The sequence below is a fragment of the Chinchilla lanigera genome, unplaced genomic scaffold (assembly GCF_000276665.1).
Source record: "Chinchilla lanigera isolate Chin_1 unplaced genomic scaffold, ChiLan1.0 scaffold00014, whole genome shotgun sequence".
Classification (NCBI taxonomy): Eukaryota; Metazoa; Chordata; class Mammalia; order Rodentia; family Chinchillidae; genus Chinchilla; species Chinchilla lanigera.
In genome coordinates this window covers 28,146,859-28,172,940 of record NW_004955415.1, presented here as the reverse complement: position 1 = coordinate 28,172,940, position 26,082 = coordinate 28,146,859, and the positions used below count along the sequence as shown (strand labels likewise).

The window sequence follows — 26,082 nt, the reverse complement described above, 5'->3', positions numbered from 1 at the left end:
ATGCCTTTAAACTGTGGCACTCTCCCTTTGTAGATCAACCATAGGAGGCCCACTCAGTACAGTAGCTTCTAAAGGAGTCTAAAGAGTACGTATATTTATAGCAATTCTTAGAAATAGAGAAAAGAAGCACTCACCACCTACAGGCTTTTAAAAATGATTTGTTAGGTTTAATAAACATGTTATGCAGGGAGGCAGATCACATGAATGTCTTTTAGCAGACAAAAATTTTTAAGTGGTGTCAAATTGAATTCATCAGTTAATTGTTTAAACGAGGGTGCATGGGTAGAAGGTAAACAAAAGTACTGTGTTTCTTAAGGGAAAAGATGTGAATCTGTCTTACTTTAGGGAAACCTTTGAAGCTATGATGGACATACATCTAAATGTATGTATGTTTCATTATATTGCTCTTAAGACTTAAAAAAAATAAACAGAGAAAAGAGAAATAAAAATCAAGAGAATAGATAATAATTTAAAAAGAATAGAGCCGGGCGTGACAGCGAACGTCTGTAATCCCAGTATTCGGGAGGCCAGGGCAGGAGGATCGTTGCGGGTTTGAGGCCAGCCTGAACTGCATATTGAGACCTTGTCTCAAAATAAATAAATAAATAAATAAATAGCAACTTTTACAATGGAAAATATGGTTATTAATATTTAAACTAATTGCATAATTTAAAACGTTACATTTTAGAAAATGAATGAAGACAGTTACAAATTGTCTAGAAAGAAGCAAATAGAAAATACAAAATGTGGTTGAGACATGTAAGACAAACAATCTGTCTTACAGGAGGTTGGCAACAGAGATGCTTCGTGTGGAGCAGGGCAGGAGGTACATGGGAAATCTCCGCACCTTCTCCTCAATTTTGCTGTGAACATAAAACTCTTTAAAACTTTATTTTACAACTTCTCTTAACCATTCGCCTTAATTATTCTGTTTGTGAAGGCAGGTCAAGTACTGCACCAGCTCACATTTTCTGGGCATTTTACACAGATTTCTCTTCAGACCTAAGGGTATTAGAATTAGTATCTTTATTTTATACTTGACAGCACTGCTAAATTTTCCTCGGAACATTTAGGTAGTGAAGGCACAATCGCAATTTTAATTTCTTTACCACAGGGCTGAGTGGCTACTTACACTGATTTGTTCTCCCTTTTCCCTCACACAGCAATGTTTTGTTTTGTGTTTGCACTGCGGCCTCACGCACTCCAAGCGAACTCTACCCGCGAACGCCTTTGCTAGCCAGTATCTAGGATTTAGAAACGTCTTGCCTCAGTTCAAATTCCGAGCCTCTGCGTTCGTACTGGACCGTCACCGTCCGCAAGCAGCGGCAAAGAGCGGCCTCGGAGTGAGTGCACGGCTCGGCGCCCTGCCGGACCCAGCCAGAGCGCGCCTCCTCTCCCCGGGCCGCCAACCGCTGCTCCTCAGGGCCCCCGGTCCTCCCGGTCCCGCAGACTGACGCGAGAAACGCCGCAAACCCACCTCTCCACAACTCCGGAGGCCTCACTCCACCCCCTCTCGGGGAGGACGCGCTGCCCCGTTACCACGGAAACCGAGCAAGTAATGGTGCGGGCGTGACGTCAGAGGTCAGCGGCGAGTTCCGCTTCCGGTTCCGGGCCCAGCTTGTTTTTAGGTTCGGCGGTCTGCAAGTCTTCGGAGTGGGTTTCTGGCGCTGGCCTGGCGCGTGATCCGCCGAGATCGGTTCCGCGGACATGGCGGCCTCCACAGCAGCCGGGAAGCAGCGAATTCCCAAGGTGGCCAAGGTAGGCGACGGCGGGGAGGGAGGCTCAGCAGAAGAATGCTGTTCCGGGAAGCTCCAAGGTGCGGGCCCGAGAAGACGGGAGGGAGGGTCGGCCGGGGGTCGTGTCACCCGGGGTGACAGTCATCCCCGGGAGTCGTGTCTTCCCGATCGCGATTCTGAGGAGCAGCCGCGGGGTCGCTGTGGAGCTTTGCAGCAAGCCATGCAGCAGTACCCAAGGGAAACGCTAGCGGCTGGGACTAGCAGCCTCCCCGGTGTCGCTGGGCTCAGGGTCCTCAGAGTCAGCCTTGGGCTGGGGATATAGCTCAGCGGCGCAAGCGCCTGCCTGGCAAGCGCATGGTCCTGAGTTCGATTCCCAGTACTTAAAAAAAAAACAACCAAAAAAACAAAGAAACATAGTCAGCCTTGCCGAGGACGTCACATTTCAGCTGAGAGTGAAGGCTGAGTGGGAGTTTGCCCAGCGGTTAGTGGAGGGTTTCAGATTAGACTTAATGTGAGCTACTTAAACAGTGGGTTTATCTGATGGTTTCATCGATGGCTGATGCTCACCAAGGGTTATGTGGGGGCCTGGTCCTCAGCTTTTACAGGTACTTTTCCTCCAGCCTGTCATTTTCAGTCCAGAGTTCCCTTGAGCTTGACCTTTAGGTACCTTGTTCAGGTGACTTCCACAGCACTTAGTGCTTGTTAATAAGCACTGTCATCATTATTTCACACATGACATGAAGTAATTTCTTATAAGTTAGTTTGTTAACTACTTCTTTTGATTGAGCTATAGTGTTACAATGTTGCCCAGGGGGTCTCTAACTTTTAGGCTATAATGATCCTCCCGTCTTAGCCTCCCTAGTAGCTGGGACACCAGGCATGCACCACCATACAGGGAATTTCAATTCCATAAAACATTATTGGGCACCACTGATTCAACAAAAATTGTATGCCAGCCACATACATAATTTAAACTTATAGTCAGATTTAAAAAGCAAAACTGGTGACCTTAATTTTAGTAATATATTTTACTTAACCTAGTATATCTAAAATATAATTTCAGTGTGCCATTAATATAATAGTTTAACAAGAGTTTGTTCTTTTTTTATAGACTAAGTTCTACAAGCCATTGTGTGTTTTACACTTACACGTCCAACCCAGGTTGGCCTCACCGAATTGCTGGTAGCCACTGTGTCAGACAGCATAGCTCTGAGACCTCAGGAAGCTTAGAGTAATTGTGGGAACAGAGTACATTTAAATTAATTTAAATTACCTGCTGTGGTGGTGCAGACCTATAATCCCATCACTCAGGAGACTGAGGCAGGGGGATTGAAGTGAGTTGGAGGCCAGCCTGCACTACAAAGTGAAACACTATCATCAATCATTCAATCAACTTAAAATGTTATAAAGAACCCAACCAAGTCGTCCATTAGGAGCATTAAAACAAATTGAAGAATTCTGTAAATAAAGGTTGGAATGGATAAGAAACTGTTTACATCTTGATAAAGCAAGGCCTCTAGTGAGAGTTTTACCTAGATAGTTTATTATTATGCTCACCTGGAAGGGAAATTTTCCTTTTTTGGTTTTAGTACCTTTTTCTCTTGAGACTTTTAACTATTTATAGTAGATACCATGTGTGAGATAGAAAAAATTTAATCAGCCTCATAAAAGAATGTGAATATGTCATGCAAAAAGAGTATCCTCTAACCACACTTAAGTTCACGTCCTAAATAGTGTATGCTTATCTCTTAAACATTCTTAAACCCTGTGTGAAGAGGTTCTGCCAAAAATAGAAATGTCTTCTTTCTTAAAAGGTAAAAAACAAAGCCCCAGCTGAAGTACAGATAACTGCTGAGCAACTCTTAAGAGAAGCCAAAGAAAGAGAACTTGAGCTTCTCCCGCCTCCACCTCAGCAGAAGATCACAGATGAAGAAGAGTTAAATGATTATAAACTAAGGAAAAGGAAGGTGAGTCGGCATAGTATCTTTTAGTCTGTTGAATTGGTGTAAGTCTGTCACATATAGTGTGATCGTTACTCTAACCACTTGAATAATGTAACTTCTGGTTGCTGCATCTCACTGAAAGGTATAAAATATACCAGAAGTTATCTGTTTAAAAGAAATTAAATCTGCCAGAGACATGATTTTTGGTACTGAACTAAGATGGGTGGCAGTTTGACAGATGGAACAGTGACACTTGGAAGGGAGGTGTACAGGCCACCTGGCAGGGCTGCAGTGCTGCTTCTATCTGGGATTCAAGAGCTGCCACCTGGAAAGAACTGTGAGAAGCGTGTGGGGTTTGATCTGGCCTCTAATAGAGTATGGATTATTTTAACCACTAATCCTGTCATGTCTACTTGTTATTGTCAATGTAATATGTATACGAATCTAAGAATTACTAAGAGGATTTAAAGGTAATATTCAAAAAAGTCTTGAAGAACATATTAAAGTATCCAGTGTCATATGCCACAGGAGAAAGTAGCAGTAATTGTGCTGATTCTTTATGGCTATAGTTTTCCCTTTATTTACATGGAAGACTTTAAAAGACATCTGTGACTGTAACCTCCCATAGTGAGTTGCTTGTTCCTCAAGGATACCTGGATGTAGCTTTTCTTAAATAAAAACAAAATTTTGAGTACTGTCGTAGCAGGAAGTTTACAATAGACAAAAGGAGGTATCATGTGTAGTCATTTTTCCATTAACTTGATCTGTTTGGCTTCTCCCAGACTTTTGAAGATAATATAAGAAAAAACAGGACTGTGATTAGTAACTGGATAAAGTATGCACAATGGGAAGAAAGTCTAAAGGAGATTCAAAGGTAAAATTATCAAGAGTGAAATTTTGTATATATAGATGTCATATACTAACACATATAAAAAAATCAAGAAGAAATTATTGCTGAAAGTGTAAGTTCATGTGCAAAGATCGCATACATTAACAGATTAAAAAGGAGGAAAAGTTAAGGCACGAGTTAAAAAGTATGCCTGTGATGGCAGTTGTCAGCTTGTGTTCCATAGAACCCCAGGGTTCTCTGAGAAGCCTGTGAGGCACTAAAATGATGGTCCAGGGGAGGAGGCAGAAGGGTCTTGCCCGCACACTATACGTAGAGAAGCACGAAATTGCTTTTGTATTTGTCGGCTTTCTGAATTATTGAGATTTTAAAAATAAGAGTGCTCTGCTGAAAACCAACAGCCCATGAGATAAAAATTACAACCTGGCCCCTTCCTGTTGTTCAGCCTTTCTGGATTCACCCCCATCTCTGTGCTTCTGCTGTGCCTGGGCATCTGCCACTCCCTGAACCCATAATTCCTCCTGCCGTGACACTGGCTGTACTCTGCGTGCAGTAGCACCCTTCCCTCCAGCCAGGGATGTAGCTCAGTGATACAGTGCCTGCCTGGCAAGTACAAGGTTCTGAGTTCAGTTCCCAGTACAAAAAAAAGTTCTTCACCAGCATGGGCCTCCTGGCCAGCCCACATCTCCTCAAGTTCACTCCTAAGACTATTCCTCCAGATATCTCTTCTTTCATTCTGTTTCCTGTGCAGATCTGACGGACATGTTTATTACACTGTGTTATATTTGCATGCTTGTTTGTCATTCTAGTGGACTTTGTAAGGTACTGGAGAACATCCTATCTGTGCATCTTTTATCCCCAGAGCTGAGCTTGTGGTAGATACCCAGTAAGATGCAGTTAGCTTTAAAAAAAACTGCTACATATGTTATATGTACTGTTTCTTATGCCCTCCAAATCTTCTTTAAGGGCTCGATCCATATACGAGCGTGCTTTAGATGTAGACTATCGAAATATCACACTGTGGCTGAAATATGCAGAAATGGAAATGAAGAATCGGCAAGTCAACCATGCCCGAAACATCTGGGACCGGGCCATAACAACTCTGCCAAGAGTCAACCAGTTCTGGTAAGTTTCTCATCTCACCACACAGCCCTTATAGACTAGAAAAGTTCTACACTTCTGTGTATCTATTTTATTTACATAGTTATCATCACTGTGTGTGTTTAATGTCCTACTTTTTCTTTAAATACACTCTAAATGCTTTTTAATGTCTCATAAGTCTATTAAGTAATAATCCTAATGTTTAGTAGTTAAGTCATCAAAGCTAAAACTTTGTAATCTTTTGTGCATAAGAAACATCTGGTTGAGCTATGCAATTTTTAAGAAAAAATGCCCTTTTTACCCCAATGGTACGTCCTTTTTTAGATTTATGTTTAAATAGGAAAACATGTTTAAGGTTAGGCCAGATGATAAAACTTTGCTCTTTCTCCTGTTTAACAAAGCAAAAACTAGAGATTCCAGAGATCGTATTTCCCCAAGTCGCTCTGACCCCTGTTTTCGGGGGGGCTTTGTCACAGGTACAAGTACACATACATGGAGGAGATGCTGGGCAACGTGCCCGGCGCCCGGCAGGTGTTCGAGCGCTGGATGGAGTGGCAGCCCGAGGAGCAGGCCTGGCACTCGTACATCAACTTTGAGCTGAGGTACAAGGAGGTGGAGCGGGCCCGCACCATCTACGAGCGCTTTGTCCTTGTGCACCCTGACGTGAAGAACTGGATCAAGTACGCCCGCTTTGAAGAGAAACATGCTTACTTTGCGCATGCTCGGAAAGTGTACGAGCGAGCTGTGGAATTCTTTGGAGATGAACATATGGACGAACACCTTTATGTCGCCTTTGCCAAATTTGAAGAAAATCAGAAAGAAGTAAGTACTTCAGAAACTTGATTACATTGCAGGGCAACTTGGAAAAGGGGACATTGGGTGTTCAGGGAGTTGTTTTCCATTCTCTGTTACTCACTTCTCCTTCTAGGGCACATAATTCCATAGAGAAAACAGCATACATACGTAGCGGGGTGCAGACTGGGAGCGGAGAGTTTTACAGTGTGTTGTAACTGTCTGACTTCGTTCTTTGTTTGAAAGTTAAGCCTTCAAACTTGGGAGAGGGAGTATGATCAGACAGGCGTTAGACTTTATGGAAAGCCTCTGGCTGCCTCATGGAGAGTGTGTCCGGCAGGGGACGCAGGCAAGACCAGGGGATCCTGTTGAAGTGGTTTGGCGTAGAATTATTTCAATATATGTGCTGACTTGTTTCATTTTTAGTACTAGTTTATTTTAGTTGGTTGAAAATAAAATTTGTTATATTTGTTTCTTTTTTGTCAGACTCTTCCTTTTATGTCTTGTACTGCTTTGAAGATGATAGTGTAGTAACTTGTTATTCTCTTATTATTTGGTTACAAAATTTTGTTTTTTCATAAAATGAAAATAGAGTGAGATCAGTGGGGACAGGGAGGATAGCACTGTGTTAAAGAGTGGGAGGACTGAAGAGGGGAGGGAGAAGAGGACGCAGAGAGGACTCCCGGGCGTGGTGTGCGCGTGTGTGACTTCTGGCGTCGCGTGCTCAGACTGGGAAGCCCCCGCCGGGTGGGGAGGAAGATCAGCCGGGTCCTGTTAAGAGCTTTGCCCCAAACTTCCAGCTGGCATCACTCGGCAGACAGCATCACTCAACTCTAGGAGCTCAGGGATAGTGCAGCCCTTCCTGGCAGAAATACCTTCAAGCAGACAAAAGAGAAGTCTCATCTCGCCCCTAGCATCTGGCTTCGAAGTTGCGTCAGATGGTGGTGCAGTCATTCTCCAGGCTGTGACTAGAATGAGCATACTATGTCCTGGACACTAACCATGACGTCTCTTTTAGTTCGAAAGGGTGCGCGTCATCTATAAGTACGCCCTGGATAGAATACCGAAACATGAGGCCCAAGAACTCTTTAAAAATTACACCATCTTCGAGAAGAAGTTCGGCGACAGGCGGGGCATTGAAGACATCATCGTGAGCAAGCGGAGGTTCCAGTATGAGGAGGAAGTGAAGGTGGGCGCAAGGGGAGGGAAGAGGCTGGCGGTGAGGGTGGTGGAATAGCAGGTGGGGGCTGCTAGTGAGGCCCTGCTGGCGGTGCATCTGGCTGACGGGTAGCTCCTTCAGACAAGGTGCTGGAGAAGGCACATGGGCCCTGCTTGGATGTGCTCTGCCACTCAGTGTGCTTGCTGACTTCGTACTATGGAGCACAAGCAAATGCAGGGTAGACCTGAGGTCAGTTGTGGAAGAAGGTGGAGTGGAAGCATCACAGTTGATCCCAAACCCCTGGCCTAACTGCAGAGTAAAAAATGCTTGCTAGCTCTGGCCCCATTCCCAGCTTTACCTGTAATGGACTTCTCATTTTAGTTTTTCTTCACTGTTCCGAAGCAAAACACTTTTGCTTACCAGATGAATTTCGGTATCTCCAAGCACAGGACTGAGGCTGGGGCTAAATCAGGGCGTAAGTGAGCGAGATACACTCAAGAGAAGTCACTATCAGTTGGAAAACCAGGGTTCACAGTTATGAGCATGGTATAATCCATTGTCATGTTATAAATACAGTGTAATTATTTATATAAACAAATACATTAATATTTAGATAGGTGTCTTGTTGTTGAGTAGTCGGTCATCTTGGGAGTCGTGGCACTAAAGCAAGGCTTTGCTCAGGGACTCCCAGCCCGTGACCTGCCTTCTATGTGCCTTTTTCTTTTCTGTTTATCCAGTCTCAGGAGTGGTGTTTTTAAAGTGAGAAATTGGGTAAAACCTAAGGAACAAATTACTAACTAGAAAGAGACTCCACTCCTCTTTTCAGCTTACATAGCTGGCAGGAGAGCTCTTGGTTTCATTTCACTGATGAGCTGCTTGTCTTCAGGCGAATCCACACAATTACGACGCATGGTTTGATTACTTGCGCCTGGTGGAAAGTGATGCCGAAGCCGAAACTGTGCGCGAAGTCTACGAGAGAGCGATCGCCAACGTCCCGCCCATCCCGGAGAAGCGACACTGGAAGCGCTACATCTACTTGTGGATCAACTATGCACTCTATGAAGAACTGGAGGCAAAGGTGAGACGCTGCTGCCCTTGGACTCAGCTCCCCTCCTGGGGCAGGTAGCAGTGCTAGTTACAATCCTCAGAAAGCAAGGAGTTTGCACGGAGTTGTAAATCCTTCTAAGCCTCTCTCTGTGACATTGTAGACTCTCTGTGCCTATTCTGGGTAAAGGCAGAGGGTTTGGGTTTATTTTGTTGTTTAAACCTTGAGGCACAAGATGCCATCTGGAATTGGAAAGAGATCAGTGAACCAATTATGTGGTTTCCTGGGTGTTCTCATAAAAAAGGACCACAGCTAGATGCCATATTTTTGCTTTCAGTACAAAATTAAGTGACATTTTCAGAAATTGGCTAACAGTTAAAGATTAACCAACCTCCTCCTCTTGATACTGGGCTGTAAAACACCTTTGTTTCTTTCTATCAGGCAGAAGGCCTCTCTGCTCAGAAGCACTCAGTTTGATGGCTTCATTGTTGGTGATTCTTAAAGCCAGGTTTGATGGCCAAAGGCAGCTCACACTTGTGACTATAAACAGAGTCAGGGCTTGGCAAGAGCAACTTGAGCAAACATTCAGTGTTGGGAGTGTACATTTTTACAGGCATTCATCAAATTAATAGAATTAGTCTTAGCAACAACCTTCAATATTTTGTGAAATTTTCTTACCCTGATATAGGATCCTGAAAGGACAAGACAGGTCTATCGAGCCACTCTGGAACTAATTCCACACAAAAAGGTATGCATGCTTGAATGTGTTGAGTCTTAACCCAGACATTTCCCCCAGTTTCCTCCTTGGAAATGTCTACATGACATTTGACTTAACCCAAAATCTTCTGGATACATGTGAGTGAAAGTGTTTATTGACTACTTCCCTGTGTTTGGTGCCATGGAAAACCTAAATAAGAATGAGGTGCGCTCCTTAGCTCTGAAAATAGCGAATAACAGGGCCAGTCCTGCAGCGTTAGAGGAAGAGGGCAAAGGTGAATGGCCAGAGCGTGAGGAGAAGGACACACTACAATGTAGGTGGAGACACAGCGCAGGGTTACAGGTAGCAGAGTGCTTGCATGTGTGGATGAACGGGTGCCCTTTCCAGGGGCTGAGATGTCAGCCCTGCCATGTTTCCCAGCAGGAGAGAGGAAATGTGTTCCCTGCTCTTAGAGATGTCCCTAAGCTACCTTCCTGAGATGGAGGCAGGATGTTCTGCCTGCCCAAGGTGGCCCATATAACAGGGCCCTGTCTGAGTAGAGGCTGCTGCATTGTGACATACAGTAACATCAGTCTTTTTGTGTTTTTGTTTTCTAGTTCACGTTTGCCAAAATGTGGTTATATTATGCACAGTTTGAAATAAGACAGAAAAATTTACCATTTGCCAGAAGAGCTTTGGTAAGTAAATATCAAGATGCCTCATAAAATTCTATGAGAAGGGCCGGGCATGGTGGCACACACCTATAATCCCAGCACTTGGGAGGCTGAGGCAGGAGAATCCTTGCAAGTTCGAGGCCAGCCTGGGCTACAAAATGAGCTCAAGGCCAGCCTGAACTGCGTAGTGAAACCCTGTCTCAAAAAGACAAAAAAAAAAAAAAAAAAAAAAAAAAAAAACAAGAAAAATTCTGTGAGAAGGAAATTAGAATCCTAGTGCTTACAAATTTGTCATTCCTATTTAGAAAACAACAGACATTTATATTTTTATAGCCAGGGATATGTTAGAAAACATGCAGTCCCTGCAAAAAAGGTGGCAATACTCGAATCATTTCAGTTACCCAGGACAAGTAAATGTTCTCTCTGAGCCTCCTTGGAAATGTCTATAGCTCTGTTACAAGGTCTGTCCTCAGACTAATCTGATCCTGTGCAGAAAACGGTGGTATATGAGAAGCACCTTTCTCTTGCTAACTGTTCACCAATTTTGAAAGAGGTCAAATACTAACAGGTTAATATTATCACTTAGTTATCATCAACTGATTAGGCCCACAGTCTCTCAAAGGAGTGGATAGCAAAGGCTTAAATAAAGGACAAGTGGTATGACTCCACTTTTAGGGCTCCAGGAGGATCAAAACCCTCTAGCAGAATTTGAGATTCTCTTGAGCTGAGACCAAGAACTTCTCTGGGTGGCCTGTATTTATTTGGTTACACAGAAGAGGGATACTGAAGAAAGTGCAGGAATCTGAGCAGGACCTTGGGAATCAGTTCAAGGACTTCTCCAAGTAGTACATTAATTTAGGAAAACTATGTTATCTCCAGGAAGGGGTTCACCACGGGAGTGAGATGCCTGCAGCAGCAGTCTCTAGTTAATTGAAGTGGAGGTGTCCTCAGCTGGGGACTAGTCCTTTGAGGCTTCCCGGCATCACAGGCCACTACAGGCCTCAGCTGGGACCAGTGACTCACAGAGATTCACTTACTATGAGTCCACTGTCCATCTCCAGACAAGGGGCTGAGGCCTTGAACAGACTCACAAGTAAACATGGAAAACCAAGTGGTTAATTTTAAATCCTGCTGAGAGCTATTTTGTAGTGGTCTCACATCAAAATACTGTTTAAATACAGTGTTCTTCACAAAACCCACTCACATTGGACTTGGACAGGAAGTCAGGTCTGTTCTTCAGTTACCTTTTTATTTAAAGGGAGTTTTTCATACATGAAATGCATGTTTCCTAGGGAAACTGAGTTTAAATAAGTTTAAATAAACTGGAAGCCTTGCCTCTCACTAGCTATGTACCAGTGAGCCTGGGCCTTCTTGTGGGCTGCATGCATGAAGAAGGTTTCCTGCGGTCTTTTGTCCAGACCAACAGCGCAGTGGATGCAACAGAATGGCCTGCCATGGTGCCCTGCAGGCACATCCTCAACAGTGGACGGCCCCTGTCTAGGACGGAGACAGTGACAGTGCCTGTGCCCATCGACCCCATTAAGACATCACAGTGGCCTGGCCATTTTATTTTCCAGGGAACAGCCATAGGCAAATGTCCAAAGAACAAGTTATTTAAAGGTTACATAGAATTGGAGTTGCAGCTTCGAGAATTCGACAGATGCCGGAAGCTGTATGAAAAGTTCCTGGAATTTGGACCTGAAAATTGTACCTCCTGGATTAAATTTGCAGAATTGGAGACCATCCTCGGTGATATTGACAGAGCACGGGCCATCTATGAATTGGCCATCAGCCAGCCACGCCTAGACATGCCCGAGGTGAGGGTCTTGGAATGTTTTGTTTTAGCCAATTCTGTTGTGGTCCTGTGGCTAGCCATCTAAATGTGCATTTCAGGTGTAGAGATGTTCAGCTAATCTACGGTCACTCCCGTTGGAGTGGGGGTTGCTGTTCATAGGATAGGAAGGTAGATAGCCAGGATGAACTGGTATATACAGCTAGCTCCCTCCCTCCCCTGAGAAGGCTAAAGGGAGGGGAAGAGGCCCGGGCATGGCAGCCTCACCTGGAGACAAGGGGCTGGGTTGAGGAATGCACAGATATCCTCGCTTTTCCCGAATTGTGCCTACAAGAGGCTCCAGCTAAGCCCTGCTATTCCTGGAACTACTATTATTGCCATGTTCTGGAGTCCCAGCCCAGCAGTGATTTAGCTTGAGCCACACGGTGGCGCCAAACCACCACTAGAGCCTACTTGAATCTCACCAGCAAACAGAATCCACTCAGCCTTACTGTATCTTAACTGATGTTCCCTCGCATTGAACGACTCAGGCCCCCCACCACAGCAGGCCAGGGCCTTGTGTACTGCAGGCCCCAGCTGTGGGCCTCGGGGCTCCAGCCAGCCCGGTCCCAGGTGTCCAGGCCACAGCTCATTCAGCCTTGCACCCTGACAGGCTGTACCTAAGAGGCAGGCAGCTGTTCAGTGAACATTTCATTGAGTTGAACTCAAATAACAAGGAATTTCCACAGAGGTAAGAACATATATACCGGCTAATCTGAGCCTAATGCTCCTCTGAAGTTAACTGTGTGTGGCAGGATCATGAAAGTACCCCGGAGACTCAAATATCTCAGCCTTTTTTGAGTTGAACATTTGAAAAACTCCTAAAAGAACCTAAAACTGAATCCAAGAACTCCTTCCCTATACCCTGGAATGCTGGCCATGTTTTTGGGCTGGTGTTCAGTAAAATTCTCCTCCTGGTTGTAGATGGTAGTTAAGCTGTGTTTTGGATGAGACATGTTGCCTTCTGAATCGCAGGGCTGACCTATTCAGTTGTCTTCCTTAGGTGCTTTGGAAGTCATATATTGATTTTGAGATCGAGCAGGAAGAAACTGAAAGAACACGAAATCTTTACCGACAGCTGCTCCAGCGGACACAGCATGTCAAGGTATCCTGTGCTTTGTAGATTGTCTTTGGTTTTGCTTCAGTCAGCAGTACTAAAAAAGATACTGTATTTCTGAATTTTCTTGCTTTTGAAAAGAACCAGTGAGTCCCGGGGGACTTTGGGATGTTGAGCTTATCCCAGGTCGTTTGAGTATAGTGTGTGTGAATATCTTGGATATCACACGATAGAGAAGATAAATTCTTTCCAGTATCTTGAGGCTGTGTGGCACCTACTTCTTATAAAAGCAAGATTGCTTCAGTACTCAGTAATGAAGCATTATTCACTGTCAAACATTAGAAATGAACATGTTCTGTTTGGAGGTCATGAACTAGAAATTAACCTTTTTATTATTGTTGTATCATTGTGGTTAATTTGGTTCCAAAATAATTATTTTTAAGGTATGGATCAGTTTTGCTCAGTTTGAATTGTCTTCGGGGAAAGAAGAAAGTGTTGCTAAATGCAGACAGATCTACGAAGAAGCTAACAGAACCATGCGGAACTGTGAAGAGAAGGAAGAGAGGCTCATGCTGCTGGAATCGTGGCGAAGCTTTGAGGATGAATTTGGAACCGCGTCAGATAAGGAGAGAGTGGACAAACTCATGCCGGAGAAAGTCAAGAAGAGGAGAAAGGTCCAGGCCGATGACGGGGTAAGAGCTGAGCCCTGGAATCCAAGGCTTCCGACTTTCACACCTGTACTTTGCAGGGCCTTCTATGGCCTTACCATGCGAACTGATAGCCAGGAGCAGGACACAGTTGGGATGGACTGGAAGGGTTGGCAGAGGCCTCTGGGTGATGCTAGAGCTGGGAGGTCCATGCAGTTGGTATTTGTTTCTACAGCAATAGCAGGAAGTCTGCAGCAGGAACTAGGCTGTGCCTTCAGCAAGGAGCCAACACGCGAGGGTGGCTTTGTAGGCAGGCAACAGGAGGGAGGGTGGTGGGAATCATCACAGGCTTTCACGCGTGAAACAGCATGGCCTGCCACTGCTGGCAGCTCACACAGTGGATGTGAGGGGGTAGAACTGGAAATTCTGTCCGAGGCTGTTTGTGAATGCTAGGCAGGCAGGCCAAGGCGGGGCAGTGTCGAAGTCATATGGGTAGGCATTTGGAAGTAATGCACGCATTTAAGACTGTGCTCCTGGATAAATGCTCCATAAAACTTTAAGCTTTTTAACCCTTAAACACAAGACTGCAAGATGGCATTGGAGGCACTATCTTGATTGACTATGGAGGAGCCCTGCTTAGCTTCCACTGGGTTTTCAGTTCCCTCCGGGGAGCACCACTGACAGACACTGCTGTCCAGCGGCCGCTTACTCTCTCCCAGTCCTTCAGGCCCAGCTGTTGCTGCTTCTATAGGTTTTCGTGTTGTTTTGTAAAATGAGGACAAGTGGAGTCAGAAGTGTGAAACCTGAGTGTTTGCTTACTTTTGTTTTGTCTCTGCAGTCTGACGCAGGCTGGGAAGAATACTATGACTACATCTTTCCCGAGGATGCTGCCAACCAGCCCAACCTTAAGCTGCTGGCCATGGCCAAGCTCTGGAAGAAACAGCAGCAGGAAAAGGAGACTGCTGAGCAGGATCCAGATAAGGACATTGATGAGAGTGAATCCTGATCTTTTTCATACTGATAAATGTTTTGTTATTTTCATAAATTAATAGTTTGCAGCACTTGTGACTCCTGGAAGTTTTTATATTCACTAGTAAGAATTGCTTGGAATCTTCCGGCATTTTTGAATTATTTTTAAAATGCTTTTGGGCTCACTGGGGGATTGCTGGACTTCTATGATTCTACACCTCTGTTTGCCCACACCCTGCCTTAGGAAATGTAATTGAGGTAATGCTCACCATCTTATAGATGGGCCTGCAGACTTCCCAGTCTTAAGAAAGTTTTCGGGTTACACTCTGATTTTTCAGGTGCAGTTTTCTCTTGATTACCTGTTTCCTAAAGATGTTATGCATTCATTTGAAACCTCTAAATTTACTGCCTTCACCATCACAGACTGGAGATTAGTTCCCAACACTGCGCACAGTGGTGGTGTATCCTGCCTTTGTTTCCTCACTTGTAAAATGAGCCAGTACTGTGACAGCACATTTTGAAGGTTAGAAAAGGAATATACGTGGTGTAGCGCAAATGTTCATTGTTCCCTATTTCGAAGTATGTTCATTCTTTGTAGAACTGAATGCACTTAGATTAATTCTTAGCATCTAAATATCCTTACCTTTTAATAGTATCAGTTATACTTCGGGCTTTTTAAAACACTGCTTGGATAGTAATTTGTAGTGCCTGTATTTCTGAAAAAGGTTTTTTTTTTTTTAACCAAGAATATTTTCCAGTTTATGTTAATACCCAAACTGGTTGGGCATTGTAATAGCTTGCTTAAGGAACAATGGCTTGTTTAAACTTCTTTATACATTTGCTGTAAAAACTGATGTCCCATCTTCAAATAAGTTTGGGAACTCCTAGATTCAACTTTATACAGTTAATTAAGTCTCCTTATAATTGGACTTCCTGGAGCCTTTGATATACCTCTGTACACTCCATCTCCGCAGCAGTGCTGCCCAATGGACCGTTTGCCGTGCTTCGTGGAGCATGCAGGTGTTTCTACTCAGAATCTGTTCCCTCCCAGTGTGCCACAGTGCGGGCTGTCTGCTCATGACTCCTGGCGTGCTCAGTGGGCCCTTGGCTTAGAGCATGTGGACAAATACCCAAGGGGCCTCTGCAAAACGGTGACATGAATGCAAGTGAGAGTGCTAACAGATTTGCTAATACTGTGCTCACATTCTCCAGCAGAAAAACTCACCTGAAATTGTTTCCTCTAACCTGCCCTGTATTTTTCCAATAGTTTTTTTGTTTTATTCACTACCAAAGAATAGAATTGTATTTTTAAGACTTTTTTCCCTCTCAGCACCATTAGTGAGCAAATATATTAAGTATGAAAATATTTTCATCCAAAGGAATAAAATGTAAATTCTGTCTTGAAAATAAGATGGTGTTTGAGGGCAGAAAATACAATTCTTCACATTAATCTTTTTGGCCTCTCTGCTTTAGTTATTGGCCTGTTGGGTGTGCTGGTGCACGCCTGCAATCCCAACACTCAAGAGGCTGAGGTGTGAGGATCACCTCAGGTTTGGGGCTGGCCTGAACTATATTGCAAGACCCTATCTCAAAAAAAAAAAAAAAGGTCACTGGCCTGGATTCAGGCTTGGGGTGTCAGTGGTTCTATCAAGTACTAAGTTTTTGGTCAGTGAGTAGGACAGTCTGATTTAATATCCTTTGTGAGTATGCAGTGGCAAGGGGTGAGATGAAAATAGTAAATCCCGATCGTCCTATGCCTAACATCATCTGTTTATGCAGCATGGCTATGTAAGAGGAAGGTCAGTGATCAGTCACATCGCCACGAGTGAGAACTAGTGTGTGCTTGTGTGCACATAAAGGATTCATTTTTCCCATCCTCAACTCCGCCAAAACAAGCTTCCTAAAGTAAAAGACATGACCCATTCCATGTGCACTCTTGTTACGCACTCGATACTTTCACCTGTTGTGAAAATACACGGCTATCATAAAATACACTGCTTATGATATAGCAACTCATACATGGCGAGTATGAAGAACAACTTTAAGAATGACTTTTTTTGCTTCTTTTAAAACAAAAACAAACTCAAGTTTTTCTGTTTAAGAAAGACAGGATTTAAGCAAACTACTGAGAGAGGAAAAAACAGTTCAGGACCAACAGTATGAAAATAAGTAACTGGGAAGAATTTACATGCAATAAATTCAAATGTCCTGGACAGGGATTATTTCTAATACGCACTTAAAAAATGTTTTGTATAGCAACAGTGTGAAAAACCATACATCCTAAAGAGTGAGTTTTTACAGACCTGACTTAGTTATATGAATGACCAACAAATGTCCCGGACACACTCAGTTGGCAATGTCTTTTATTAGACGTTTTAGATTTATACATTTCATATATGCTTTTAAAGCTTCAGTTGACAGTTCAAAACAAAATAAATACGTATGTGCAGCAGTGGCTCTCAGGCACAGAACTGAGGAGGTCGGAGCAGTCTTCCCCTGGCACATGGTGGACACTGTGAGTGACGACAGTGGAACTGTCCTGATCTAGTGGCCTTCTTGACTGAATTTCATTATGGCGAACAGCTTTAATAGGTGGGATACTGCTAACTGGAAATGAGATTTAAAATACACTTTATAACCTATATTTTCTTGAAGTTTTAAAGACCTAAATGATACACTTTTCTCCTAATCCAAGAGCTCCAAGGTCACCCAATGAAAATAATATTGTCCATAAACTACCAGCACATCAATCTGCCTAAGAGCCACTGCCCAAGGTTATTCAATGTCTTCAGGTCTCACCGGGTGGGGTAACGGGATGATGGATTTCTTCTCTGTGTCCCTGGAAAGCGCTTTCCTCATATCTGTGGCAAAGCAGGGTTTAATGTAAGCACCCAAACAGCAGAGCATTCTGTCAAATTTAAGATGTTTAGGAAAAGCCCCCAACTTCCGCCAGATTTTAAGGGAAATGTTTTAACTTAGTGGGCTGTGGGCAGTGCTTACCATAGGCATCCTCGTCCGGCTCCCCATTGCTGGCTGAGTAGTATTCTATGACCGTCCGGTACACGCTGTAGCCCAGCTGCTTATACATGTTGACTGCAACCTGGTTAGACACTCTGACGAAGAGATCAACGAAAAATCCACCCTTTCTTTAAAGACAAAAAGACATGGCAGAATGTCAGAGCCTAAAGAAGTAATGGCTACATACTTCTATAAAAACATCTTTTTCTTTTGCTTTGAGTGGTAGTAAAAGGGTCTTGCTGCTGACTACATCATAATAGTAACTTTTATTGTTCAGGATTTATGACAGTTATTTTGTGCTTTAAAAAAATGCATGTCTTATGCATTTGTCAAAAGTTGTTATTACGTGTTTTCTTAAAAGATAAATCAAAACATTTTTTACAATTCTGCGCACTGGTTTTTTTAAATGACTACATTTTATGTCAAAGCAATTGTCACATGCATTTGCATAGCACAGGACGTGTTCACTGCTGTTGAGATGGGAATGCGCTGAAGCCCAGGTGCAGGTACCAGATGCTGGGCTCTCCGGGCTGTGTCTTTGGCTTGCTCACCTGGAGGGTTCCACATCTGACTCTGGAGACTGTTACCTCCCCACTTCCTGCAATAGATTTCCCACATTTTACAGCTGGGGTCCTCCTTATGAACTAATTAACAGAATCGGACTTTGCATTCCTGTCATTTGTTTCTCGCAGTCAGTATTGTGTGTCAGCCGCCTGAGTGGCTGGAGCTTATTCATCTTCCATCACACAGACAAAAAATACAGCATGTGTTAAAATTATCTCGATGATTCCTCTACAACACCCCCCGCCAACACACTCTTCTTGATCCTGCCATTTTCTGAAGCAGTTCTGGAAGTTCTCCTTCCTGAGTCTTTAGTTGTGCTGTCCTGGCTGCTTCTAAGTTCTGAATCAGTTTTTGTTTGTTGGTTTGTTTTGGTACTGGGAGTCAAACTCAGGACCTTGCGCTTGCCAGGCAGGCGCATATGCCACTGAGCTATATCCCTGGCCCTCTGAATCAATTTAAAATGTTTCCTTTTCATGGTCGTTTTGATTTAGGGAAGAGCCATATGTCACATGGCACCAGATCCAGTGAGGACACAGTGTCACGTCATTACAAGCCTGCCTTTCCATTAGATGGCAGTCAGCCATAGCACTCACCTTATTTTTGATAACTCCTCGTAAAGATATGAAAAAACTTCCAACACTGCCTCAAAGACAGGCCAGAGCAATGGGATAAAGTGTGTGAAGTGAGGGCAATTAATGACAATGTCTTTTACTATTGTTTTAAAATTTAATGTTCGCTGTTTTCGATCACCCCCTGTACCGATCCACAGTCCCATCAGAAAACCTTCCCAGCCTCTCCTGCTATCAGCCACCCACACTGCCACGGACACTTATGTTGAGCATCTTGTTGCATGGTGCAGTTCTCAGGTCTCCAGCGGGGCAGCCACTGCCATGACGGTACGCACACCTCCAGCCTCATCAGAGGATGCCGACCTGTCTTCCAACCTGCCTGCACCACCCAACATCCCACACGGTGGCTGAGTCTCCACTCCTGCAGTAGTGAGGCTGGTGCACTGGACGTTTGTTCTTGCAGTCTTATGGTGTAATGGCATCTCAGTGTGACTAGAATTTGCATTTCCTTTTTTTTTTTTTTAAAGTACTGGGAATTGAACCCAGGGCCTTCAAACTGAGCTACTTCCCTAGCCCTTTTATTTTCAAATGGGGTCTTACTCAGTCTCTAAGTTGCCCAGGCTGGACTCAAGTCTTGATCCTCTTGCCTCAGCCTCAGTGTGCTGGGATTACATGTGTGCACCTGCCTTGCATTTCCGATTACTAATGAGGCTGAATATATGTGTTCACTTACCATTTGGATTTCTCCTATATAGTACTACTACTTCTCACCATTTGTCGTTCTCTATGTATTCTGGATATTGCACTGTGCATCTTTCCTCAATTTGTGGCTTGTCATTATCTTTATGGTATCTTTCGTTGAACAGTTACTCTACTTTGTTAAAGCTGAGTATGAGTCTTCCCTTTACACTCAACACCTTTTATCGCCTAGGGAAGGGGTTCTATCTACCCTGAGATCAGAGAGACTCTCGCATGTTACATTCTCAGAGCTTCCGACTTTTGCTCGTCACATCAAAAATTTTCGTGCATCTGAAACTGACCTGTGTATGCCAAGTGGAGAAACCAGCAAACATCCCCGTGTAGGCAGCCTATACTGAAAAGGCTGTTTCTACACCATGGACTGCAGGGCCACCCAAGGTGTATCCAAATTGCCTATCCTTGGGCCTGTTTCTCATATTGTGTTCTGCTGGTCCTCCCAGCTACCCAAGGCAGTCTCACTCACAACACACTGCTATCTGGAGGGGCAAATCCACTCATTTTGTTGTTCTAAGACTAGTTTGCTTATATGTTTTAGAATCAGCTGAAAAAGCCCCACCAAAAAAACACCTGGGATTTTGACTGCAATTGTATTGCACATGTGACCACCTGCAAGTTTTGCAATATCCCCCAATCCAGTCTCTCCACCTGTGTCAGCTATTTTAGTGTCTGTCAATAACCAAGTTTCAAAAACATCAGAGGACTCATACTCAGCGTGTATGACTTTTCTTAAACATGTAATTGTTAATGCCACTGCCATGCATCTTTTTCTGTATTTTATGGTTTTTGTATATTAAAATACAACTAATTTTATACTGCCTTATTTTAATAATCCTAAACATTTACTTGTAGATTTCTGTGTATTTCAATTTGTATGGTCCTATCTGTAAAGTATATCAGGTATTTTACTGTTTTTGTATATTAAAATACAATTGCTTTTATACTACCTTATTTTTAAACATTTACTTGTAGATTTCTGTGTACTTTCTATTTCTATGGTCTGTCTGTAAAATACATCATTTTTTGGTAGTTATTCTCCACTTCTCTTTCCTAGTTTGCTACAGTTTTTATCAAGAATAAATATTGGGGGCTGGGGATTTAGCTCAGTGGCACAGTGCCTGCCTGGCAAGCACAAGGTCGTGAGTTTGATTCCCAGTACCAGAAAAAAAAAAAAAACCCAAAAAACAAAAGAACAAAAAGCATAAATATTGAGTTATATCAAATTTACTACATTTAACATGTTCCTGCTGGCTTGAACCACCAGTGCCCCACACATGACTGTCCCATCAAGAAGCCTTATACCACTGGTAGCACCAAAGGACCTACTCATGTTTATTGGTCTTTTTACTTTTACTAATAAAAAGCCACCCAATGGGACAGTTGTGCATGGACCACCAGTGGTTCAAGCTGCCTGGCACAAAACCATACAAATTTCGGCTCCTTTGTGAATGTGTTAATGAACTAACAGTCTTCGGTCTGAAGTTCAAACACCCCTGCTCCTGATGCTTCCTCCTCCTTAGGCATCGATTAGCCTGTCTTGCTGTGATCCTTCCCAGATTCCTGCAGCCAGGGAGATTTCCTCACATCTTTCCTTCCCATATTTTTTGGTCAGGAAGTGTTATCAAGGTTACCACAGCCTTAACACCAAGCTGCGGAATGCTCCCAGATACTTGTTCTTGTGTAAAAAGTGACCATTATGGCTTGTGTCTGGATGTCCACCCAAAGCCTCATGCAGCCATAGGTGGGGCTTTTTCAGAGGTGGCTGGATCTAGTGTGTGCCACTGAGATTGATTCATGGTGCAATGCTAGGCTCAAGGGCACTAGGCTTAAGGGTGTGAGTGCTACCCGCCCTAAGTAGGCTTTATAAAATATAAGGGCTTAGAAGGAACTGTGGTCATCCCTCGTTGCTTTGCTACCATCTGCCCACCATGAACTGTTTCTCCAGTGATGCCCCTCTGCCATGCCTCCCTACCTCGGAGCCAGCCAATTATGGTCTGAAACCTCTACAAATTGTAAGCCAAATAAATCTTTCCTCCTTCAACTTCAGGTGTCGGGGATTCCGTCTCACCAACGAGAAAGTAACTAAGACAGTGACGTAACAGTAGTTATTTCCTAAATATTTGTTGAAAAATTCTAGAGAAGCCCCATTTCTTTACAGAAAGAGATCAGGCTACTGACTGAAATCCTTTAAGGGCTTGCAACCTGTTTTTATATTGCCTTCGAGCTAAGGGTAGTTTCTACGGTTTTGATGGTCAAAAAAAGGAACAAAAGGAGTACACAGTAGACCTTGGTGGCCTGCAAAGCCTAAGTATTTACCGTCTGACCCAGGAAAGGCTTGCTGACCTTTGCTCTATACCCTTAGCCAATTGCCATCAGGTTTTTCTAGCAGAAAGAAGCATGTTCAAATCTCCCATTACAATAATTTGCCTGTCCATCCTTGTAGCTTTCTAAGTTTTGGATTTTTTACTTTGAACCTATGTCAATGAGTACATAAAAATTTTAATTGTTACTGCTTCTTGATGAATTAAATCTTTTCTCTATATACAGGTACGTTCTTTGCTCTGGTAATAATTATTCAAATACAATGTAACTATTATTACTGTAAGGCAGCAACTTTCTTTTGGCTAAGTTTTGCATGACAACTTCAAATTTTTCTTTACTTCCAATCTTTCCTTGTCTTGAATCTTTACACATATTTCCTACAAACAGAATACAGTTCTGACTGTCTTAACTGGAGTTGTTAGTCCATTAACATTTACTGTTGTAACTACTTATAATATCTGGGCTCACAGCTACAGTCTTATCTCATACTTTTTGTTTTACCGGCTTCATTTCCCTTACCTTTTGTATCAATGTTCATCATTCAGTTTTTTGTGTGTCCTCTGAAGTTATGTACTATTTCATTTTTAATATATACATTAAAAATACATGCATATAAGCATGTGTATGTTATGTATCTATACACACACTCATATAAGTAAATACCTTAAAAACCTTAGCAGCTGTCTTAAAATAATGAAGCTTCAGAATGTGGAAAGGAAAGGCAGTCAGTGGTTTTCTTCTCAAAAAGAGAAAATCTACAAATGTATTAAACCCTGTGTGCAAGGTCACAGTGGTCAGACCCACTTCCTATCTCCCTGTCCTGTACTCTTTTCCAGCAAGGATGTCACTAATGAGATGTGTAAGGTGTAAGGTGTAGTAAGGTGTAAGGTGTGTATCTTGTTAGAAAATTTCCTCCCGTACTCACTCTAGGGAGAACTTTAGAAAATCACAAAGCCCAGAGTGAACTTCCTTTTCAGCTAACACCATTTCTTTCCTCTCCTGATGGGCTCATGCTGCACACGGCTCAGTGTCTGTGGCAGTTACTTGTTTAAAACCCCTGTACATGAGGCACTATGTGGACACAACTCCAGGAGCCTCTGCTTCACCATGTTCTTCCCCAGCACACTCTCAGGCTTACACTGAAGAAGGACAGGGCAGCTTGACAAGCGCCAAATGCACACTGTCTATCCTCTTCTAGACCAGGCGGGAGATTTTTTTTTTTTTTTATCTTTTTGAGACAGGGTTTCACTATGCAGTTCAGGCTGGCCTCAACTCTTGGCGATCCTCCTGCCATGCACCACCATGCCCAGCAAGAAGCCTTCTTTTAACTGCTGGGTGACCTTGTATCACATAGAGAGGGCGTCAATGGATACAGAAGGCCTCTTTTATCTAAATGTCACACGGCGGCAGTTCCCAAACTATGTATTAAGGTTCTCCCAAATCAGAGGAGCCATAGGATATGTCCTATGTTCAAGGGGAAAAACAGCAAAACTTTGTCAGATACTGATATAGGTAAGGTAGTTAACAAAGTCAGTATTATGTCATGCTACATTCCTTTCAATACTATAGTATTTTTTTTCTGGGGGAGATCTTTTTGAGATAGGGTTTTGCTATGGAGTTCTGACTGGCCTTGACCTCACTTTGTAGCCCAGGCTGGTCTTGAACTCGCAATGATCCTCCTGCCTCAGCCTCTCGAGTACTGGGATTACAGGCGTGCGCCACCATGCCCAGCTTCAATGCTATAGTATTTTTATGAAGCTGAGTATCTGGCAGTTGGTGGGACTGAAAAATATACAAGTTGTGCCCAGGAGTATCAGTGGGACACTGAGGGCGGGTGGTGATCAGGAAGCTGTTTCCAAGGTCCAGAAGGCATCAGATGCCCAACAAGCGCACACACCTCAGGAATGGTAATCACAGTGAAAAATGAAATAAGCACATTTTATTTCAATATATTTGTTTTTTTCTAAGTGGCTACTAGCTGTTGGGCTATGAATACTGTACTTATTAAGCTTAAGACAAAGCTATTGGCCAGGGATATAGCTCAGTGGCATAGCACCTGCCTGGCAAACGCAGGTCCTGAGTTTGATTCCGGATACCAAAAAAAAAAGACTGAGCTATTTTCTCCTGCCCTGTGGATACTGTGAACCTACCACTGCCCGGGCGATGTGTGAAGCAGCCAGGGCAGAGACCACCACAGTGGGGACAGCACTTGGAGCAGCCTGCTGCAGGTGAGCCACATCCACCTTCCCCAGCCTGTGGGCCTCACGCGGCGCAGCAAAGCAGAAGCAGAGACGTGTGACAGAGCTTTGAGGCTGAACATGAAGTAAAACTGGGACAGTCGTCCAGCTGGGAGAGGAATCTTACAGACGTTCAGCAGAGCACAATGAGACAGGAGAGCGCGCGGGTCAGAGGTTGTACTGAAAAGCAGGATCTCACCTCTCCGAGATCTCTTCTAGTAACTCCATAAGCTTGGCGGCCAAACCAAGGCGCCGAAATTCGGGAGCAACAGACAGAGCTGTGACATGGCCATGCCACTCCTCCCTTGCGACAGAGCCTTCCGCTTTGCCCATGACTGCCAGCAAAAAAAATGGCACAGCAGTTAGACACGCCGACTTAGAACCACAGAACCACTCTTGGGGCATTTCTATGCCAAGGAAAGCTAACAGCAAACTATTCCTTTTCAGTATTACTCGGGGCCAGCCAGCTGATGAGTTGGTCCTTTTACTTGAAAATTCACTTGCCAGTGAAATGCTACATCCAGTTCTAGGATCAGACTTAAGAAAGGAATTTTTTAATGATATACTAAAACCACAACTAATTCTAAACAACCTGAATCTGTACTTTTTCCAATGTCTACATTTCGCGTGGACTTAAAGCTGTATCTGAGATAATTCACAGGTTTTGCCAGCCCTAGGCTACCACAGTGTCTACAACAATGAGGTCAGCAAGCTGCTGAGCGGTAGGAAAGGAAATAAACTACCAGCATCAGGCTGCTCCCTCTAGTCCTCCAGTCTAAAACAACCAACCCTACATTAGAATCAATTTGGGTCTTCCTACCCAGAACAGGACCACCGGGCAATACTCACTGTAGCCCATCAACTCTCCCCCAGGAGCCTCCGCCACGATGAAATACTCCGGCCAGTGGGCAAGGTACTGTAAGTAAAAGGGAATCCCATACTGCAGCGTGTTAAGGAGTAGCAAAGTTCCTTTGGAAAGCATATTAAGATGAATGTGGCGGTACACAACCTCTAATCCCAGCTACTCAGGAGGCTGAAGCAGGACAACTTTGATTTAAGGTCAACCCGGCCAACCTCGTGAGACACGCCCCATCTCAAAAATAAAAAGGCCTGCAGATACAGCTTAGTGGTGGCTGCTTGTCTAACACGTGCAAGCCGTAGGTGCAATCTGTAACACCAAAACACACAAACAAAAAATCTCCAGCACATTATTTCTTTATCCCTAGTTCTATACACACTGAATAATTTATTCATCACTTCACCCTCCAATCCTGGGTTGTCCTCACTGCTAGGTCCCGTTCCCGTACTTCCTCTCAGTGTAAACCCTCTGGTGCTTTCATGAGAACACACGATCAATCACACATTAAACAGAGTAAGTGCCAGGAAGCCTGCTCCATGTTGAGGTCCTACACTCTCCTCTGGAGGGCAGTCATGACTTTGGGAATTTTTCCAACACAACCCTCAAGAAGGCAGGCCGGCCAGTCTTCTGCCACCCAGCCTAACACACCATGACCATCTCCCTTAGAGAAAAATCCTGCCCCCACCTCTCTCACACCCCAAGTCAACCACAACATGGACAGCTTACTTTCAAATACAGACTGCATAACAAGCCCAGCAGCCCTCCGCACTGGGAGCAAGCGCTCTGCCACTGAGCTACACCCCCAGCCCTCGAGTAACTTTTTAAGTCCTTCATGAATACAACTTACTTTATTTAAGCATCCTTATTGTTATAAGCGTACTCCAAAATTTTAATTCTCCTGGAATAACTGTGTAATGATGTAACTCAGAGGTTAGCAAACTTTTTCTGTGAAGGGCCAGGCGGTGCCTGTCCCAGGCTCATGGGTATACATGGGTCTTGTGAACATCTATTCTGTCAAAGCCATAAACAATATGTAAATGAATCAGCATAAATAGGCCCCCATAAAATGTAATTTGCAAAACAAGCAGTGGGCTATATATTCAGCCCACGGACCTTAGTTTGCTAACCTCTAACATAAACTGCACCTATTATTATTTTCAAGAACTGGGGGGGCTGGGGATTTAGCTCAGCGGCAAAAGCGCCTGCCTGGCAAGCGCAAGGTCGTGAGTTCGGTTCCTGGTACCGGAGAAAAACCAAAA

The 26,082-nt window shown here is 43.8% G+C and overlaps 3 protein-coding genes across 7 annotated transcripts in view; 1 reads left to right on the top strand and 2 right to left on the bottom strand.

Annotated features, from left to right (window-relative positions):
- Nucleotides 1-1,577, bottom strand: part of Cfap61 (cilia and flagella associated protein 61) — a 217,993-nt gene extending 216,416 nt beyond the window's left edge. For 2 of the 4 annotated variants that reach the window (XM_013512187.1, XM_013512188.1), the window contains exon 1: nt 1,478-1,576. The gene's annotated coding sequence lies outside the window, so the exon portion shown is untranslated. The other 2 variants (XM_013512185.1, XM_013512186.1) reach the window with 2 other exon arrangements.
- A 28-nt stretch (nt 1,578-1,605) lies between these two features.
- Crnkl1 (crooked neck pre-mRNA splicing factor 1) lies at nt 1,606-14,590 on the top strand. Its single transcript, XM_005380946.2, has 13 exons — nt 1,606-1,758; nt 3,551-3,703; nt 4,462-4,553; nt 5,493-5,651; nt 6,104-6,449; nt 7,438-7,608; nt 8,465-8,656; nt 9,312-9,371; nt 9,938-10,018; nt 11,572-11,811; nt 12,829-12,930; nt 13,326-13,574; nt 14,368-14,590. Exons 1-13 carry the CDS (start codon nt 1,708-1,710, stop codon nt 14,533-14,535), a joined length of 2,064 nt encoding a protein of 687 aa, XP_005381003.1. The 5' UTR covers nt 1,606-1,707; the 3' UTR covers nt 14,536-14,590.
- A 2,254-nt stretch (nt 14,591-16,844) lies between these two features.
- Nucleotides 16,845-26,082, bottom strand: part of Naa20 (N(alpha)-acetyltransferase 20, NatB catalytic subunit) — a 14,225-nt gene continuing 4,987 nt past the window's right edge. The window contains exons 3-7 of one of the 2 annotated variants that reach the window (XM_005380942.2): nt 24,814-24,904; nt 24,164-24,299; nt 17,499-17,644; nt 17,298-17,359; nt 16,845-17,105 (exon numbers count right to left, since the gene is read on the bottom strand). In XM_005380942.2, coding sequence (XP_005380999.1) covers nt 17,043-17,105; nt 17,298-17,359; nt 17,499-17,644; nt 24,164-24,299; nt 24,814-24,904 — 498 coding nt within the window. In that variant the 3' untranslated portion in view covers nt 16,845-17,042. Of the gene's footprint in view, nt 17,360-17,498; nt 17,645-24,163; nt 24,300-24,813; nt 24,905-26,082 lie in introns of both variants that reach the window. The other variant, XM_005380944.2, reaches the window with a different exon arrangement.